Raw genomic sequence first — 19,623 nt, 5'->3', positions numbered from 1 at the left:
AAAAAAAAAAAAAAAAAAAAGGGGTGCCTGGGTGGCACAGTCAGTTAAACGTTGTACTCTTGGTTGGACTCTTGGTTTCAGCTCAGGTCATGATCTCTGAATCATGGGATCGAGCCCTGTGCTGGGCTCTGTGCTCAGCATGGAGTCAGCTTGGGACTTTCTCTCCCTCTGCCCCTCCCCCTTCTAAAATAAATAAATCTTTTTTTTTTTTTAAGATTTTATTTATTTATTTAATTGACAGAGAGAGAGAGAGACAGCGAGAAAGGGAACACAAGCAGGGGGAGTGGGAGAGGGAAAAGCAGGCTTCCCGCCGAGCAGGGAGCCCAATGTGGGGCTCGATCCCAGGACCCCAGGATCATGACCTGAGCTGAAGGCAGTTGCTTAACTAACTGAGCCACCCAGGCGCCCCCCTTTTTTAATAAACTTTAAAAAAAAAAGAAACAGGAAAAACTTGCTGCAAATAGATCTCATCAGAAGAAAAGGGAAGGTGGGAGGAGGGCAGCCCTGAAACCACATATATAAGTGTAAAGCTGGTAACCAGAAGCAGAGAAGCATGCCCAATTGCAAATGGATTTTGGACTTCACTGTGATTAGATCAAAAGGATGCTGAAGGGGCACCTGGCTGGCTCAGTCAGTAGAGCGTGTGACTCTTGATCTGGGGGTTGTGAGTGGGAGACCCACATTGCATATAAAAATTACTTAAAAAAAATAAAATTTTAGGGGTGCCTGGGTGGCTCAGATGGTTAAGTGTCTGCCTTTGGCTCAGGTCATGATCCCAGGATCCTGAGATCGAGCCCCACATTGGGCTCCTGGCTCAGCAGGGAGCCTGCTTCTCCCTCTCCCTCTGCCTCTTCCCCTGCTCATGCTCTCTCTCTCTCTCTCTCTGTATCTCTGTGTCTCAAATGAATAAATAAAATCTTTAAAAAATAAAATAAAATCGTAAAAGAAAAAAAAGGATGAGGAAAAGGGTTGAGTCACCATTATCCACTCCCTGAAGTAGCTGCCACCCATAACACCAGGGTTAATGGTTAAAGAGCCACCTCCTTTCACGTCCGACTACCTCACTAAACTTAGTTCAACAGGAACAAAGATTTAAGATGGAGTAGATCACAGAGGATTGAAGGAAGCAACAAATCGGAAAAAGCGTATGTTTGCCTGTGTCTTTTTTCAAAATAGGGTACGGGTGGGTAGCTGGGAAATACATTTATGAGCCCAAATGATGGAGGGACACCATCTCCCAAGTCAGGAAAGCCCAGATATGCCCTCTGGTTCTCTTACCTTAATTGCTATGTTGTTAGATTCAGTAGCGCCACTAGTGAAAATGATCTCACGAGGATCAGCCCCAATGAGAGATGCTACTTGCTGCAAACCAAGAAACAGAGATAAATGACATCAGTTTCCCAGGCAGGAGTGCAACTGCAGACACAGCTGGGACAGGAGCTCTGGTTCAAAAAAAGCTCCACTGCATCCTATCAACTGCCCAGGAAGAAGCTGTGCACCCACTAAGGTCAGACAATGGGTAGATTTAGTTCCATCCCAGATCTGAGGCTCTTTCCCTGCCTAATACAAAATAATAATAATAATGGTTATTTATTTTTTAAAGATTTTATTTTTTTTTTACAGATTTTATTTATTTGAGAGAGAGAACACGAGCAGGAACAGGGGCAGAGGGAGAGGGAGAAGCAGACTCCCCACTAAGTAGGACCCTGGCGGGGCGTCTGCCTTCGGCTCAGGTCATGATCCCAGGGTCCTGGGATCGAGCCCCACATCGGGCTCTCTGCTCAGCGGGAAGCCTGCTTCTCCCTCTCCCACTCCCCCTGCTTGTGTTCCCTCTCTCGCTGTGTCTCTCTCTGTCAAATAAATAAATAAAATCTAAAAAAAATAAGTAGGACCCTGGGATCATGACCTGAGCTGAAGGCAGAAGCTTAACTGACTGAGCCACCCAGGCTCCCCAAAGATTTTATTTTTAAGTAATCTCTACACCCAGCTCAGCGTTCAAACTCACAACCCGGAGATCAAGAACCACATGCTCTACTGACTGAGCCAGTCAGGTGCCCCAATATTGGCTTTTTATTTATGTATGTATGTATTTATTTATTTAAGATGTATTTATTTATTTGAGAGAGAGAGAGTGCTCGCAAGTGAGTGAGCGTGAGCGGGGGGAGGGGCAGAGAAGAGGGAGAGAGAATCTCAGGCAGACTCCCCACTGAGCGTGGCTGAGTGTGGAGCCCAACATGGGGCTCCATCTCACAACCCTGACATCCTGACCAGAGTCGAAATCATGAATCTGATGTTCAACCGACTGAGCCACCCAGGTGCCCCACAGTACTGGCTTTTTAGAAAGCACTTATTGAGGGGTGCCTGGGTGGCTCAGTCAGTTAAGCAACTGAGTCTTGATCTCACTCAGCTCAGGTCTTGATCTCAGGGTCATGAGTTCAAGCCCTACATAGGGCTCCATGCTAGGCGTGAAACCTACTTAAAAAAAAATAAAATTAAATTAATAAAATAAAATAAAATAATAAAATAAAAAGCACTTATTGAGCTCTTAGTATGTATAAGCATGTGTTAATAAACACATCATCAGCAGTATCTCATTGAATCCACACAAAAACCCTAAGGAATAGGAACTATTACAATCTCCATTTTCAATGTGTGGAAATTGAGGCTTAGAGAAATCAGATAACATTCCAAAGTTCATTTAGTTAGGAAATGTAAAAACTAATAAAATGCCTTCAGAGAGACTCCCAGACCTGCTCTCTAAATCTCTTTCTGAAAGAGCCCCAAACCACTTCCATCTCCACCCAGAGCTATCAAGGAAATGCCTCCCACAGTCCACCGAACCTCTGACATCAGAACCTCCTAGAGTCTTCTATACTAACCTGGCGAGCATGTTCCATGGCTGCCTCACTCTCCCAGCCATAAGCATGTGTCCGGGAGTGTGGGTTCCCATAGTAGTTGACTAGGTAAGGGAGCATGGCATCAAGCACCCGAGGGTCCTGAGCACAAGAGAACAGATCAATCTCCTTGAGTCCATAGATCACTCAGGCCCCACTCCATCCCCTCAGACCTGCCCAACCTGCCTCAACACACTCCCAACCCTTCACACACTGCCTAGATTGAGCTTCAAACATTCTTCCATCCCCTCAGGTACTAAACAAATATCAGCCTAATATACTCCCACTCTCAACCCACCTTTAATCATTCTACCAGATGATTATTCTACCATCTCCTCAGGTAATCTACAAACTTTGCCTTGTCCTGACAGCTGTTTCTGCACGTGTTTCCATTCCTACCAGGTGATGGGATCTATAAGGGCCAGGATATGACAAGAGTCCCCATGTTGATGAAATCTTCCACTAATATTGAAGTGCTTATCATGTGCCAGGTTCTGTTTAAAGGGCTGCTTTATGTCTTTTAATCTATTTAATACCTACCCAAATTCACATAGTAAGTAGCAATCCAGCTATTCCAGAGCCTATGCTTTTACTCCTACTATAGTGCCTACACTGAAGTGATTTCACCAAGGTCAATAGCTAGTAAGTAGTAGAGCCATTTCTAGTTCATTACAACTTAAACCTCCTGACTTCTGGCTCATTGCTTTTCCCAACACACACTTCGAAATGGCTCTCACTTCTGCAGGATCCAGTCATTTCTGTGCATTGTCACTTCTGCAATATAACTGTTATAAACAGCATTGGGGAAAGCTGTCCCTCCATCCTTACCAGAGGAGTTGTAGCTTGCACATCCATATACAGAGGTCGCAGCATTGACTCCGCCTGTGGGGCAGTGGCTGTATCTGAGGGAACAGCCGACTGAGGAAAATGGTCTACAACTGACAAAAAAAAAAAAAAAAAAAGGTATGGAGTGGCCAAGCGTGAGAAAACCTATGGACACAGAGTATCCAAGACAGCAGAAGGTGAAAGCTGGATGGAGGTGAGATGAGCTGAAAGGATGCTGGGGTTGAAGCTCAGTGGAAAAGAAAACAAAACATCACAGAACTTAAACTGTAAAAGGAAGGGAGACAGACCATGATCTTGGAGGGGGATGTTGGGACAATATTCGAATTGCTTCGTTGGGAGCTGGGAGGGATCCGAAAGGGCAAAGCCATTTACAAGGACTAAGGAGACAGAGTAGGTAAGATCTCCCTCAAAGATTACTGGCTGGACGACCAGCATCTCTTAAAGTTGGCCAGGAGAGGTCTGAAGGCCGACCGAGCTTCCAAGGATCCGAGGGCCTGTGGGGCAGGATCTGAAGGGCGACGCGGCGAAGTCAACGGGTCTGAGCGCGAGCCTGAGGAAGTTTGAGGGGTGCAGCCAGAAGGCAGGGTCAGGGGGTCTGGGTAATGGGCGTAAGAGGGAGGCTCCGTAATACTCAGGTGCGTCGCCACGCCAAGGGGGAAGGCCCGCGCCTGCAGGGACGGTGGCGACGAGCAGGGCCCGGAGCGTACCGCGCAGGCGCAGCCCCCGAGTGGGCGCATCGGCCTTGGGCTCCGGAGCGACCCGCACAGCCGCGGCCACCCGCCTCCAAGCGGTTCGCAGCAGCATGGTCCCGCAGGCAAAGCCCCCCGCCCGAAGCGGCGGCCGTCCTCAGCTACGCGCTCCCGGAAGTCCTGCTCCGTGCCCCGGAAACAATTCCTCTCTCCGCGGGCGCGCTCCGCCTCGCGTTCTGTGTGAGACGTAGAGTTGAGCGACCGAAGCCGCGAACGAGGTGAGGTTGGGGGGCACCGCGGCGCGGGGACCCGAACGCTAAGAGGGTGATGGAGTCGGGCTACGTGTTTATTTTCCTCTCTGGACTTCCCCGAACCCTTGGATCCGCTCCCCACCCCTCCTCCTCCGGCCCCCGCCCGACTCGGGCAGGCGGCTAGGCCCACACTCCCCTAACCTTCGAACCCCGCAGATGCCGGTGGCCGTGGGGCCCTACGGACAGTCTCAGCCGAGCTGCTTCGACCGCGTGAAGATGGGCTTTGTGATGGGCTGCGCAGTGGGCATGGCGGCCGGGGCGCTCTTCGGCACCTTTTCCTGTCTCAGGTGAGGGGCGCGGGCGGTGATCTCTGGGCGGGACTACCGGACCTTCCCGTCCCGCGCCACTTGGCCGGCAGCCTGGATAGAGCCTACTTCGTTTCAATTCCCTCGCTGTCCTTTAACGAGCGAGACTGATTTTCTACTCATCTTGCCTCGGCGCTTGAGAATACGAGTTCTGACTCAAACTGAATGTCAGAAAATCTGACTCTACTCCTGTAACCTTAACCACGTTATAGTTTGGGTTTTCTTAAGAGTAGAAAGAGGTAACATCTACCTCATAGAGTTGTAAGGATCAAATCAGAGCAAACTTAGGACAGAATGTGGCATTATTAAGTGCTCAATAAATGGTTGTTGCTGCTGTCGCTGCTGTTATTTCCAGTTGCGCATAGTGAAACAAAGTTGAGCAATTTTACTGTACTGCAAACAAGGTATAGATACCGAGCAGATAAACTCTACACCTACATCCTAAATGTCATTTTCACATGTAGTAGAGATTATTATTCCCGTTTTTCCACAATGTAAGTTACCATTTACTGAGCACTTACCCAGTGTGAATCACCGTTCTAAATGCTGCATGTGTTCTCCTGTGGTTATGATCCCCATTTTAGTTAGCACAACCTGTAAATTGCACAGCTGGGGCACGAACACAGATCTGACTCCACAATCATTGCTTTAACACCAGGAAACCATCAGACAAATTGGAGCCTATGGGTGTGTGTGTATGTGTATATATCCTGGAGGTAAAAGCAAAACAAAAAACTAGTTTCACTATATACTTTGCATCAGTTGCCTCTCACAAACTGAAGGCAGGTCATAGGATATTCATCAGAATACCCCTAGAGACCCTGATGCATCTTTTTCCTAGTCATTACCTGCCTCGGGTGGGAATAGATAATGTCTTGCCCAGCTTCAAGAGTGCTTGATTTACTTTGAAAACAAATTGGAAAAGGGCAGTTAATGCCGTTTCTTGTATTTTTATTCCCAGTTGGCTCCATATTCATTTCCTCCTCTCTTAGGATCGGAATGCGGGGTCGGGAGCTGATGGGCGGCATCGGGAAAACCATGATGCAGAGTGGCGGCACATTTGGCACATTCATGGCCATCGGGATGGGCATCCGATGCTGATAAGGGCAGTGGTTGCCCAGTACAGCTACTCCTTCCCATCAGTCCCAGCTCATGTACTATAATAAAACAAGTCTTTGAGTAGTCGGAGTGTGTTAAAGGCATTTTTTTCTTCTGCCTATACCCAGCTTAGAGAAAGCTGCTGAGATGGGCCTATGAGTAGGTTTGGGGTCTGTTTCTCAAATCCTGTCTCTGTTAAATCCAAAGTTAGAAAAATTTTCCATGCCTGGAACTTTTTGTAGATTCTAATAAACTCTTGTTATTCAACCCCATAAGGTTGATGCTGTTCTCACCATTTTAAAGGTGACGAACTAAGTCTAGATTTCCTCAAAGTTGCACTGCAAAAGGTAATGTTAACCCAAGTCTCATTTCCAAAGATATGTTCATTGTCCTTCAGATTTTGTGCAGACTTAAGAAGAAAAAGAACAAACCATCCACCAGGAAACAAATTCAGACTGACACAATATAGCTTAATGGCATAAACCTCCCAATTTTCTAACCAGCCATCCATGAGGATGTCAGTTGTATAAAATGACCCACCCCCCATATACACACAATTCTGTTAATTGGGTTCCGAAGGTAGGTTCCTTGTAATAAGGACAAGTGCCTCTCCCCTACTCTGGCCACACAGCCCTTGACAGATTGTGCTTTAAACTGCATTGCCCCTCAAGGAAAATGGTAATGTTACGATGGACATAAACTACACTGGCATATTTGGGGGGTCATGAGGACACTACCAGAATAGCTACAACAGCTAGATTTCCCAGAGTGGGATGTTCTCTCAGGATGGATTACCTGTAAGATTCACTGAGAATTCATGTGAATTATTTTCTGTCACACTATTCAAATTACTTGTACTACATTTGCTTTAATACCATTTACAACCCAAATTTCATTGTGGCAGTGGGGAAATTTTTACTTCTCTTTTGCCACCTCTTTTTAACATCCACCTTTGCTGACCCAGCTCCCTGGAAAATGACAGAACAAATCAGATAGGACACTTACCAAGAATAAAAAATTTAGTGGCGCCTGGGTGGCTCATTCGTTGAGCGTCACCTTTGGCTCAAGTCATGATCCCAGGGTTCTGGGATCGAGCCCCGCATCGGGCTCCCTACTCCACAGGAAGCCTGCTTCTCCCTCACCCACTGCCCCTCCTGCTTGTGGTTCCTGCTGTCGCTGTGTCTCTGTCAAATAAAATCCTTTAAATAAATAAATAAATTTAATTACGAAGATACTAGGAGATATTCTGGAAAGAAAAAATGCTGACGTAAGTCTGCCCCAAAGAACACTGCTGCCTATTGTTGAAAAATACTCAAATCTTGAAGATTTTCTGTAGGTTCAGTAACTGAAGTAATTAAGGAATTTTAACTATCCATCAAAAGGGTTGGCATAAAAAATCATGCCTCCAAATTCAACTGATTAAATATTCTGACTTATGAATAAACCTATAAAATTTGTGCCTTAACACTAAGAAATAGAGTAGAAAGAAAGGTGAGGAAGTCAATACTGGAAGTTAACCATTCCAGTAGGAGCAACACTGCCTACTCAAAGGTTCAAGGTAGATACAAAAACTTGAAGCAGAGTTCAGAATATAAATGACTCATTGCCCAAATGCAATTAAAGCTCAAATTTCTTAATAAAGTAACAAATGCGACTAAATCAATTTGGGAAATCAGTTAAATGCTTGAACTTAAACCATTTTTCCGGTATTTAAGTAGTTAAACAGAGATGCCATAAAAAAAAAAAACCCAGGTTTAAGGCCTAGGTGGATTTGTTTGGTTTTGTTAGAAAATCCCTAAGATTTTGATACATTACCCTATAGTAAGTACAGTGCTAAGATACAGTGAAATGGAGGAATATAGAGACAACTTGAGGGCAACAGTCTTCCCAGACTCTGCACACTAAGAATTTTCCCCAAGCAGCAAGTCTTGAATACTACTAAAAGTCAAAGAAACTAATATTCTACTTTTGAGTTTCTATGACTTTAAAACACTTCAAAAATAAAGATTTCTTGTGGCCTTTTTAAGAGAATTTTATTTGAGTGGTTCTTACAAAGGTTGTTGCAATATGAAAGTCATTTGTTTGATAGAAATATCAAGCTGTCTTGTCAAACACACTGAAGTAACCCAAAAATATATTTCAGAGCTCACAGAGCTTAAAAAGAGCAAAGATTATATGCAACCAGACAAAACCTATTTCTGCATTTCCTATTTCTTGCTCAGACTGCTTTGCTTACCAGACTGTCACTAAACATATCTTGAGGAAATGCAGGGATCATTTTGTTTGGAATCTTAGACACACCAGAACACATAATATTTACAAAGAAACTTTTACAGATACATTAATTGAAAAGATACCATCCAGAAATGTAATCTTGAAAACTCCTTTTCTTGCCAATTGATCACGATTGCAAGATGAGATGTTAATCAAACAGCCCTTTAGCTGTCTTGAATTTCCATACACTAAATGTGTACTCCAGAATCTCCTAAACCATTAGCCAAGTATCAACATTAGTGAAACGTGAAATGTAACTGCTGTGTAAAAAGTTAGGCTTCTGAAACATTAAAAACGTAATTACATCCCTGTCTGCCTTTTTACATTAAGCACATTTGTTCCCCCCAGAGCTATTCCTATAGATCCTTAATGTAAATTTCTACATGTACATTTAAAAGGCAGAACAAGAGAACAGCTTTGTATACAGTGGGATTTGCTAGTTAGGGATAATGAGCACACTGCATTCCTGTTAACAGTTTTATTTTTTCAAGGTAACAGGAATTGTATACAAATGACAGTAGACCCTTGCCTCTTTATTTTTATCTAAATAAAAGATAACTCAAGATGAATTCTCAAGAAAGAAAAAAAGCTATGTACATAAGGGACTATATCTTCCTTCATCGTCTACTTGGAACCAGTAGTTGTGTTGCTGTCATAGAATCAGGGAAGAGGTTGTGGTAAGTTGGAAGAGGTACATATGCTGCTGTTATCATTTTACCTGTTGAAAGAAACAGATACGAGGGTTTAGCATTTTCACTTAAATTACATCTTTCATAATAATCACTCAGAAAAACAGATCAAACTCACCAGCAAACCACCTGCCATGCAATGCATTGACAGCAGCAATGGCTGCAGCAATTGATGGGCACTTCACATACACGTTGCCCTGAAATACAACAACAAAAAGATAAGGGGCGGTATATGATTTTTACAAATTGCCTGTTAAAAAACCCTCAGAGCTCTATAACCAAATACTTGTTTATTAGCTAACATGTACACCTAGAATTTTATTGAAATCATTTTATCCTCCCCAAACTTGTATTCTTTTTTTTCTCTGACTTGAAAGCAGAGGAAGAATGAATCAAGATGCCAGATTTCATGCCAAACTTTCAACACTACCCAGCAACACTACTACACAATGGCCTGGTCCAATCTTCACTTATTAGAGGACTGTCCTTATGTTGGAGGATATATAGTCAGTCACGATGTTAAAATTTCTTTCAGAATTAAAAAACAAAATAACTTCCTGGGATGGGACAGTGGTAATCTGCCCCAAGTATGTGTGAAGGCTGTCATAAAAGAGGAACAACACCCTATCTTTATTAGTATCACAACACCTGAAGTGAGGTACATAAAGGGCAGATTAAACTTTTCTGGCTTTAGGGAAAAAAATAAAATACCTGAGCTGAATTTTTGTCAACATAAATATGAATAACTCCTCCATGTTTATTACATTCTTCAATCACATCATCCTTAATCTCTGTATCCCATCCAACTTCTTCTTCTCTGTACAAATAAATATTAAGGTCTATTAGATACCATTCAAACTTACATAATGTTACATACTCAAATGTATAAAAATATTTTAAATATGAATTCACTTAATTTAAAACTTATTGATGTTAAGAATGTAGTGCACTGGAGAAAATCAAAAACAAGATATAAGGCACTGTTTCGAACAATGCTTATGAATTTCTTTTTTTAAAAGACTATTTGAGAGAGAGCTGGCATGGGTGTGTGCACATGAGCAGGGGAAGGGGCAGAGGGAGAGGGAGACAGACTCCCCACTGATTGTGGAGTTCATCACGCCAGGCTTGATCTCAGGAACCTGAGCTCATAATCTGAGCCAAAGTCAGACAATTATCAACTGAGCTACCCAGGCATCCCAGCTTATGAATTTAACTCTAAATTAACATTTAAAGTACTTATTGACATATATCAAATGATTCGTATACCAACAGTTTATCACTTCCCAGATAAAGCTAAAATAAAGAATCTGGTGTTCTCTGGACACCTGCGTGGCTCAGTAGGTTAAGCATCTGCCTTCAGCTCAGGTCATGATCCCAGGGTCCTGGGATGGAGTCCCACATCAGGCTCCTTGCTCATTGAGCCTGCTTCTCCCTCTGTCTGCCGCTCCCCCTGCTTGTGCTCGCTCTTGAAAAAAAAAACCTTAAAAAAAAAAAAAAAAAATTTTTTTTTTTTTTTTTTTTTTTTGCTGTTACCAAAAGAACACAAGAATCCAAGGCTCTCTTTCTATGGTAAACCATGAACTAATATAAACAATGCAAAGAGCATGTAACACATTATTACATAAAACATATGTGTTATATATATAATATAATGGTTCATTTATCCAATCAACTGAACAGGTATCTACATTTACCTTGGAATGTATTATAACAAAACAGAAGAGTTTGGACTGATAAATAAATGGCATTCTAATCATTGTGCCTAGGCATTAGGAAAGAGAAATTCCTAATTCCTGGCCTGCATTAATCTAAGAATATTTAAAAAGATCTTCTCCTATAAAAGATTAAAATAGTTATTAAAATTTCAAAGCCAAGAACTGGTAGCAGAGTAAACTGACAATAGAAATAAACACAAATACACATAAGAACAAACAAAACAAGCAGAAACAGACCCATAAACAGAGAACAAAATGGTGACTGCCAGAGGAGAGGAGGGTCTGAGTAAAATGGGTGAAGGGGAGTGGGAAGTACAGGCTTTCAGTTAAGGAAATAGTATGTCAACAACAATGAAAAGTACAGGATAGGGAATATAGTCAATGTACTGTAACAGCCTTACATGGTGACAGATGGTAAGCTACACCTATAGTGAGCATATAGCACAAGGTGTGGAGTTGAAGAAGAAATGTTATGAGCCTGAAACTAATGGAACACAAAGTATGTAAACTATAAGTGATAAACACGGATACAAAACTTCTGAGAAAACTACTAATTGGTAAACAAAATCTGCGTACCTTTAACTTCATTTCCAATCTTACAAACATACCCAAATGATTTAGCAATAAAAAAGTTATTAAATTACCCTAAAAGGATAAAACTGTTGTTTACTATTTGAACTGTAAAATATATTGAAGTATCCAAAACGTTAACTTAAAAATGCTGAATATTAATACTTTCACAGTATAGTTAACCACTGAACAACATGGGTTTCAACTGCACAAGTCCACCTATGCAGTACAGCACTATAAATGTAGTTGCTCTAAGATTTTTTCTCTAACTTTATTATAAGAATGCACTACAAAAGACATGTAACATACAAGATACATGTTTATCAACTGTTTATGTTATTGTAAGGCTTTAAGTCAACAGTAGGCCCTTAGCAGTTAAGTTTTAGGGGGAGTCAAAATTTACACACGGATTTTCGACTGTGCAGGCAGGAGTCTGCACTGGTAATCCCCGCATTGTTCAAGTGTCACTGGTATACCCTTACTTACGTTTGAGGGTTAAACATGTTAGAAAGTTGGAAACACTGTGTTGCAAGAGGCTGAACAGAGGCAGCTGCAGCTAAAGCTGAAGCTAAAAAAAAAAAAAAAAAAAAGAGAGAGAGAAATTAGTTTCATGGAAAATGCATCAGAATAGCCCTGATGAATAAAACAAAAAAACCCCACTAAATCGCAACTGTGAAACTAAGATAGTCACCTTCCCTAATTTACCTTACTTATTAATAGTGTGATGGGAGTGTGTAACGATACCTGATTTGAGTTGCCAGGAAACTGAAGCAACCTAACATTTGAAATAGCCAATCTTCACTGAGTTGGAAATGTTATTTTCAGAAGGGAAATTAAACTTTACGTGTGATCAAAATTCATTCAATTAAACAAGTATCAGTACAAATCAATCCAGAAAGGCAAAGAATAAAATAGAAGACTGATTTTGTAGAACTGCTTAACCCCAAGAAACGGGATGATGAAAATACAATCTTTTCTTAGGTTTCTGCCCATGAATATAGTTACATATTTTCTTTTAAATAAACATTATAAAAGGATTGTTTAACAGAGAAGATGCAGAAAACCATCCAACCATTTACAATTTAATATCCCAGCAATATAAACCCTATTTCAAAATCAAATGAGTATTTTTTAAATGACTAGGTCTGTCAGAGCACAACACTAAAAATAGCATGTATCGATAATATTATAATACTCACTATTAAAAATAAAAAACTACTAGACACTAATATCCAGAAGGAACATTTTAAAGCCATACTGGTTTTAGGTTTGAAGTGAGAGCACTGTCCAAGACAGCTGCCCCATAGCTTTTATATCTGATTCACAAAACATTACCAGTAGCTGTTACAGAACTCACCGTAATCATTTTATTTGACCAAATTTCATTCCAATATATAACAACAAACAAAGCTAAGGATAAAACAGCGCATTAGAAATTATGGTAATTAAAATTACATCACCTGAGGAAGTATCAGAAATTATTTCACTGAATAAAAATTAGGGCCATGCATGAAATACATCATAAAAAATTATTTGTTATAATTACAGGTGTTTTGTCCCTTTATTACTTCAATAGTATTTTCTTTCATGAAGCTTTGTATTAAAATATAAATGCTAAAAAAGCAAACAAATGTCATACTCCATTCAGAAAAGGTAAAGATGTATGATGCTTATGTTACAATGAATATGAAAATGAGGCCCACTGTGTACTTTATCATAAACAAATGGAAGTATTCTTGAAAATAAACACTAGGTCATTACAAAACAACTGAGGAGTACTTTATTTTTTCCATTTTCTTAAATGAATTAGGAATACTGAAAAAAATTTAAAAAATATCTGATAGGAACATTCCAGCTCAACCTAGATGAATGCAGAACACAATGAATTCAGCATAGAAATATAGCTAACAGAAAATTCCACTAGTTATACTTTTAAATATCTGCTGCGAAAAAAAGGATTGAGTGTAACGGTCTCACTTGCTGGAAAAAATTAAAATACGCATTTAATTCCTATCAAGGAACATGGTAGACCTTTTCATATAGAATCATTCTCCTAAACAACTTTTAATTAAAACCTATGAAACATGGATACTGAATTAGCTCAAGAGCAAAATGCTCTAAACAAATAGCAGAGATTTGGTAATCAAAAATAAGAAAAAAAAGCCTACTTTAGAAATAATTATTTCAATCTCTGAAATATGCATGCAATTTAGTTCTGGGTAATTGTCTCATTGCTTGGTACTATTAATACATATCACTGAAGTTAGAGTCCTTAACCTTACGTTCATTAAGTTCAGACTTCTGAAAAGATTTGTGTACTAGAACAAATTCCATTTTCTGACTTCTATACAAAACTAACAATCAGAACACAAAGATAAGCATACAAGACTAAAAATAATTCTAAGCAAACTAAAGCAAAAAATGCACATGCACATTTTAATTTTAACCCATATAGTCATAATGATTTGGATTAAGCCAACTGAAATATACATTAATAGATGGCTTACTGTATATATACCATACTATGTCATTCTTCAAAAACAATCCAAAATACAAAACGTTAACAAGTGATATAATAAACACTATGTCTTGCTACACTGACATGTATTTCAAAGACAAATAAAAAGCTCAACTCACCTTCAGTCTGTTGAGAAAGTCTTGTTTGCAAATCTATAACAAAAGAGAATTCTACAGCTCAGTGCAGGAACAATGAAGAGCCTCAACTAACAGGGTAAATGTCAGGAAAGCATTAATAAAAGAGGACTACATAGCAGGGTTTATCAAAATAAACTTATAGTAAAACCTGGCAGCCAAACCTCCTTCCCCATTCCTCATTGACAAGGCTTTGGGGCCTTTTTCTTTCCTCCTATCCTAGGAAACTTACTTATGCCTCTGTCTCCCTACTCCTAGTACTCTTCCACATATCCTATGTATTCCACTATACTACCCTTCACATGGGAATAATGGGAAATGGGGAAAGGGAAGCACACCGGTCAGAAAATCCATGAAAACCCTGATCTTGAGAATTCAATTCCAAGTACTTGGGATATTCAACTCTGGCCAAGAAGATGACAGTTTAATTAGGTCTGGTTTCCTGGCATAGTATGGAAATTTAATGAAGCAGGAATAAACTTTAACCAACTTTACTATAATCTATGAAATACAAGAATTTAATCATCTAGTCACTATTAAAAACAGAATGGGGATTTTTACCTATATATTTCCCCGTATAATCATTAAATTCTCCACTGGAAGGCAAGTTAACAGAAAGCTGCTTGGCACTCAAAACAGCAACAAGTGTAAATAAAAAAACAAAATGTCATTGTGCTATCTTGAAGCTTAAAATTATAAAAACACACACTATATAAAAATTGTTTAGATCCAGTAACCTAATTTTCATTAACATGTGATTCAATTGCAACACTTTATCATCTGGGTGTCTTCCTGAGTACAGAAAAAAATTAAAAATGGGCAAAAACGGCACCTGGCTTGCTCAGTCAGTGGACAGTGCAACTTGATCTCAGGGTTCTGAGTTCAATCCCCTCAATGGATGTAGAGATTACTTAAAAATAAAATCTCAAAGGGGGGGGTGGCAAAAAGGAAAAGGGATCGGTACCCCCAGTTATGCTGGGATAAAAAATACCTGGTTCCTAGGTGCTCAAAACTGGTATACGAGGGAGATGAAGAAATTTAACTGGTATATTCTGAAGGAACATGAAGATAGGACCATAGAAACCCTGTCAAACTTTCAATTATAACCCAATTTATCTTTTCTTTCCATACAATAGGAAAAAAGGTACAGATATAAAAAAACCTATCCTATGGGATGCCTGGCTGCCTCAGTCAGAAGAGCGCAGGACTTTTGATCTCAGGGTTGTGAGTTCGAGCCCCACATTGGATGTAGAGTTTAATAAATGAAAACTTAAAAAAAAAAATCCACGCTATTTTAAGGGTATGTAAGTAACTATCAAGATTTCAAAAATGACTTTATAGGTCATTTGGGACAAGTTAGGAAACAAAGCATAGGTTTCATAAAGATAAGGAATCTATCTTAGAAACAACTTGTTAAATTTCTAAAATAAAGTGCATAGAGTGATGACTCACCCTCGGTTTTAAAAAACAGCTTTAAAGAACTTAGGAGAAAGGGCTTTGGACACATTAACACTCAGCAATTTACAGCATTTCAACAAAAAGTAAGGTTTCAATGATGACTATCTGGAGAAAAATAACGAGTTAATGTAAATATTTACCTAAAAATTGAGTGATTATTAATTCAGTAGCAATAGCAATCTATAGGAAGTGTAAGAAGACAGAATCAAACTTTATATAATCATCTCAATAAACACTAGTAAGGGTGAAAGTAAAAAAATAGGATAACTGGCTATTTAACCAATCCACATTCACCTTTATAGAATTCTAGTTGATCACAATCAGCCCACCTTAACTATAAACTTGCACAGTAAGTGTGCCCAAGTTGTAGCCATACATCGTGCATCGAGAAGTAATGGCTAAGAAAAGTAATAAGGTCTAATTTTCAAAAATCTTCAATTAGGTGAAGATATGGTTTATGAAGAACATTGTGAATCAACGTATTTGACACCGCACCCAGGATATAACATTTTAGAAACGAATCCCATGTTACTACACCAAATCCCTGAAGACAGCGGACAAATATTCACTAGCCTCTAGTAAATACCTAGAATATGATAAACAAGCATTTTCTAAATTATTAAAAGAATGATCTGAATGGAAAGTAATAGGAGGATTTAGTTTTCAGATTTAAATAGCAAGTTTATTTATTTATTTATTCATTTTTTAAGATTTTATTTATTTGACAGGGAGACACACAGCGAGAGAGGGAACACAAGCAGGGGGAGCGGGAGAGGGAGAAGCAGGCTGCCCGCGGAGCAGGGAGTCCGATGCGGGGTTGGATCCCAGGACCCTCAGACCACGACCCGAGCCGAAGGCAGACGCTCAACGACTGAGCCACCCTGGCACCCCTTAAATAGCAAGTTTAAAACCATAGACTGAGTTACATTTCTGGAAGGGATGGGTTCCTTAAATGTCTTTGATTATATCAAGTGGCATTCTTTGGCTATTTGGTCACTCAAGAAATTAAATGTCTAATACTTGTTTATAAAGTCAAAACAATTTAGTGATACTTGGGGGAGTTACCCAGTGACAAAAAAATACAGAAATCCATTAATGGTTATGATTTCTTCCCCACAAGGATAAACTAGCATGGTTTTATCAGAAAAATTTTTAAGATTTATTTGAGAGAGAGAAAGAAACAGCATGAGTGGGAGGGGCAGAGGGAGAGGTAGAGAGAATCTCAAGCTGACTCCATGCCCAGTGTGGAGCCCGACTATGAGGTGGGGCTGGATCTCACAACCCTGAGATCATGACCTAAGCTGAAATCAAGAGACCGATGCTTAACCCGCTGAGCCACCCAGGCGCCCCAGTTTTTTCAGAAGTTTTATGAATACCTATCAGATTTCAAAATAAATAATATAATCTGACAGGTGAAACACAAAAACACAAAAGGCAGATTTTCTAAACTTACTCACAAACTTGTAGACATCCACTAAAAAGAAAACACTGAAAAGGCCTTTCTCTCTTAATAACAAAATATAAAAGCAAAAATGATCCTCTCCTTTAATTAATGAGCTTTTGATTTAAATGGAAATCATGAATCAACCACATGGATCTTTATTGTATATTCAGATGCAGTACTGTGATCTTAAGATTGTCAAGAGTCTCACTTTATTTATTTTATTTTTTAAAGATTTTATTTATTTGACAGACACAGTGAGAGAGGGAACACAAGCAGGGGGAGTGGGAAAGGGAGAAGCAGGCTTCCCGCAAAGCAGGGAGCCCGATGCAGGGCTCGATCCCAGGACCCTGGGATCATGACCTGAGCCGAAGATAGTCGCCTAATGACTGAGCCACCCAGGCGCCCCTCACTTTTTTTTATTATTATGTTATGTTAATCACCATACATTACATCATTAGTTTTTGATGTAGTGTTCCATGATTGTTTGTGTATAACACCCAGGGCTCCATGCAGAACGTGCCCTCTTTATAGATAAAATTCATTAATACAAAGTGCGATACTTTCTTGGGATATGTATTTCCTGTCTTCCAAGGTCCAAAATACAAATGGCTCTTCTTAGGTGTTCTAAAAGCAAGGTCTTCATCAACATTTCAAAATTAAATGCTACCCTAGCTCATAGATTGAGTTAGCATCAAGGTTTATAAAAGCAAACTTGAGGTACTTAAGCCATAATGAAAACCATGTTTCACAAACTAAACCCCTTGTTACACAACTGTAATAAACCATCACTTCTCTATTTTCCTACCCTGTTCAGGAGCTCCCATTCCCCTAAGTGAAAATCTCAAAACACCATGTAGAAGAAAGCAGTTTTCTTTGCACTCTTGATACTGTAATTATTTTATATAAAGCTTGATTTAAAGGCCCCTGATAGTTTTCTCAACTCAACCATTACAAAGAAACATTTTTTGAAACAATGGTGTTTAAGAAAAGTCATATATTTAAAAAGGTCCAACAGGCAATTCAAACTAAAAAATAGTATGTAGTATTCAAAAAAAAAAATGCCCTGATAGCCTATTATTATTAGTGAATACTTCCAGTCTATATCTCCATTTCCTTTAAATTTACAGGCTAAAAAGTACTTATGAATTGAATTCTCAGTAAGTCCTTTTAAATGCAAAAATTTGGCAAATTTTCGAATTAGGTGAAAAAACAATGATTTCAAATTAGAAGAGATTCAATTCCTACCTGCCACAGCACCAAATGCCAAAGAGCCACTCATTTGTAGAGCCTGCTGTGCTGCTGGTGGAATCTGCAAACCTGTACCTGTGTAAAAGAAATAGATCTCATAGTCCTTACCGTGGTAAGGGCAAAAACCCCCCAAATTTCCGGCTTACTACTACTACCAAAGTCACTTCACCAGAAGTATTTACAAGCAGGACACGGTATAATACTGGAAACTAAGTTTATTAAGTATGAGAATATAATTATTATAAGAAAGCAAAAGGAATCCTATAATGTATGCTGTGGCACTCAAGAAGCACCACCATAAAGTAGATTCCATTAGAACCTTAAGTAACCTCATCTATGAAATTGCAGTATACCACCCAAGGATAAGGTCAACTCCAAAATAAGAAAAAAATATTTTTTCATTTATTAGTCTGTGAGGGTTAGCTTTCCATTACCATATCCACAATAAATCATTCACAACACATGGAAAAACTTACCTTCTGCAAGTCTTGCCATTAACTGGAGACGACCGGTTGTTCCCAAGTCAATTCCAGTCCTTTCCAGTTCATCACTGTCCAAAAATGAGCTAGCACTGGAAGCATCAGTACGTTCAGTAACATGACCAACTTTCATTGGTCTTCCTGCTAACTCAAATCCATTAAGTTGTTCCAAAGCCTTCTTGGCACATTCTGAATCGGAAAACTATAATTGAGAGAGGGGTAAAAGTAAAAAGTCCAGTTTGTTAGTTCACATATATACCTAAGATAAAGAAATGGTTACTTATTAAGTCTAGTCTATTCAATAATTATACAACTGGGTGGATGATTAAGTGGAAATTTCTAGCTTTAAGTAATATAACCTGTATGATCAGACCACAAGCTCATTCAAATCAGCCTTGCTGATGTGATGGTTTGAACAGCAAAATATTACCAAACAATGACATCTATCTTTGGAAATACAAAATCTTAGTAACAGAATATGTAAAGTGATTTTTCTAACATCAAAACACTTTTTCTTTTAAGATTTTATTTATTTGAGAGAAAGGAAGAGAGCGAGCGCGCGCACAAGAAGGGGGAGGGTCAGAGGGAGAAGCAGACTCCCTGCTGAGCAGGGAGCCCTATGCAGGACTCCAGGATCACGACGTAAGTGCAAGGCAGTCTCCCAACCAACTGAGCCATCAGGCGCCCAACAACAAAACACTTTTTAATGTGCTGGAATAAACTAAAATAGTGCTTTGTTTCCCTTTCATAAAAAAACAATTATTTAGAAAAATTAAAAGTTCACTCAGCTATTATTTTTAATACAAAATTCTGGGTCATTTTATTGCCAATAAAAATCATAAAAATTGTTTTTTTATTTAAATTGTGAAAATTCTTAATTCCCAGGATGCAAACACAAACTTCGTTGCACACTGATTTTCATTTAATGGGGAAAAAAAAATACTCCCAGGA

General features: G+C 39.5%; 3 protein-coding genes across 7 annotated transcripts in view; 1 reads left to right on the top strand and 2 right to left on the bottom strand.

Annotated features, from left to right (window-relative positions):
- Positions 1 to 4,614, bottom strand: part of NFS1 (NFS1 cysteine desulfurase) — a 23,336-nt gene extending 18,722 nt beyond the window's left edge. For both annotated transcript variants that reach the window (XM_032419722.1, XM_032419723.1), the window contains exons 1-4: positions 4,448 to 4,614; positions 3,723 to 3,832; positions 2,880 to 2,996; positions 1,279 to 1,362 (exon numbers count right to left, since the gene is read on the bottom strand). In XM_032419722.1, coding sequence (XP_032275613.1) covers positions 1,279 to 1,362; positions 2,880 to 2,996; positions 3,723 to 3,832; positions 4,448 to 4,544 — 408 coding nt within the window. In that variant the 5' untranslated portion in view covers positions 4,545 to 4,614. The remainder of the gene's footprint in view (positions 1 to 1,278; positions 1,363 to 2,879; positions 2,997 to 3,722; positions 3,833 to 4,447) is intronic.
- An 8-nt stretch (positions 4,615 to 4,622) lies between these two features.
- Positions 4,623 to 6,227, top strand: ROMO1 (reactive oxygen species modulator 1). Its single transcript, XM_032419724.1, has 3 exons — positions 4,623 to 4,707; positions 4,897 to 5,027; positions 6,038 to 6,227. The coding sequence occupies exons 2-3, from the start codon at positions 4,897 to 4,899 to the stop codon at positions 6,144 to 6,146; spliced, it is 240 nt and encodes a 79-aa protein (XP_032275615.1). The 5' UTR covers positions 4,623 to 4,707; the 3' UTR covers positions 6,147 to 6,227.
- Positions 6,228 to 8,158: 1,931 nt separating this feature from the next.
- Positions 8,159 to 19,623, bottom strand: part of RBM39 (RNA binding motif protein 39) — a 31,440-nt gene continuing 19,975 nt past the window's right edge. For 3 of the 4 annotated variants that reach the window (XM_032419312.1, XM_032419314.1, XM_032419315.1), the window contains 7 exons: positions 18,670 to 18,874; positions 18,191 to 18,268; positions 14,029 to 14,079; positions 11,878 to 11,959; positions 9,818 to 9,923; positions 9,225 to 9,303; positions 8,159 to 9,135 (listed from right to left, as the gene is read on the bottom strand). In XM_032419312.1, coding sequence (XP_032275203.1) covers positions 9,035 to 9,135; positions 9,225 to 9,303; positions 9,818 to 9,923; positions 11,878 to 11,959; positions 14,029 to 14,079; positions 18,191 to 18,268; positions 18,670 to 18,874 — 702 coding nt within the window. In that variant the 3' untranslated portion in view covers positions 8,159 to 9,034. The remainder of the gene's footprint in view (positions 9,136 to 9,224; positions 9,304 to 9,817; positions 9,924 to 11,877; positions 11,960 to 14,028; positions 14,080 to 18,190; positions 18,269 to 18,669; positions 18,875 to 19,623) is intronic. The other variant, XM_032419313.1, reaches the window with a different exon arrangement.

Source organism: Phoca vitulina, unplaced genomic scaffold (assembly GCF_004348235.1).
Source record: "Phoca vitulina isolate PV1807 unplaced genomic scaffold, GSC_HSeal_1.0 scaffold22, whole genome shotgun sequence".
NCBI classification, from domain to species: Eukaryota; Metazoa; Chordata; class Mammalia; order Carnivora; family Phocidae; genus Phoca; species Phoca vitulina.
The sequence above is the reverse complement of the archived record's forward strand: the minus strand, read 5'-3'. Positions and strand labels throughout refer to the sequence as shown.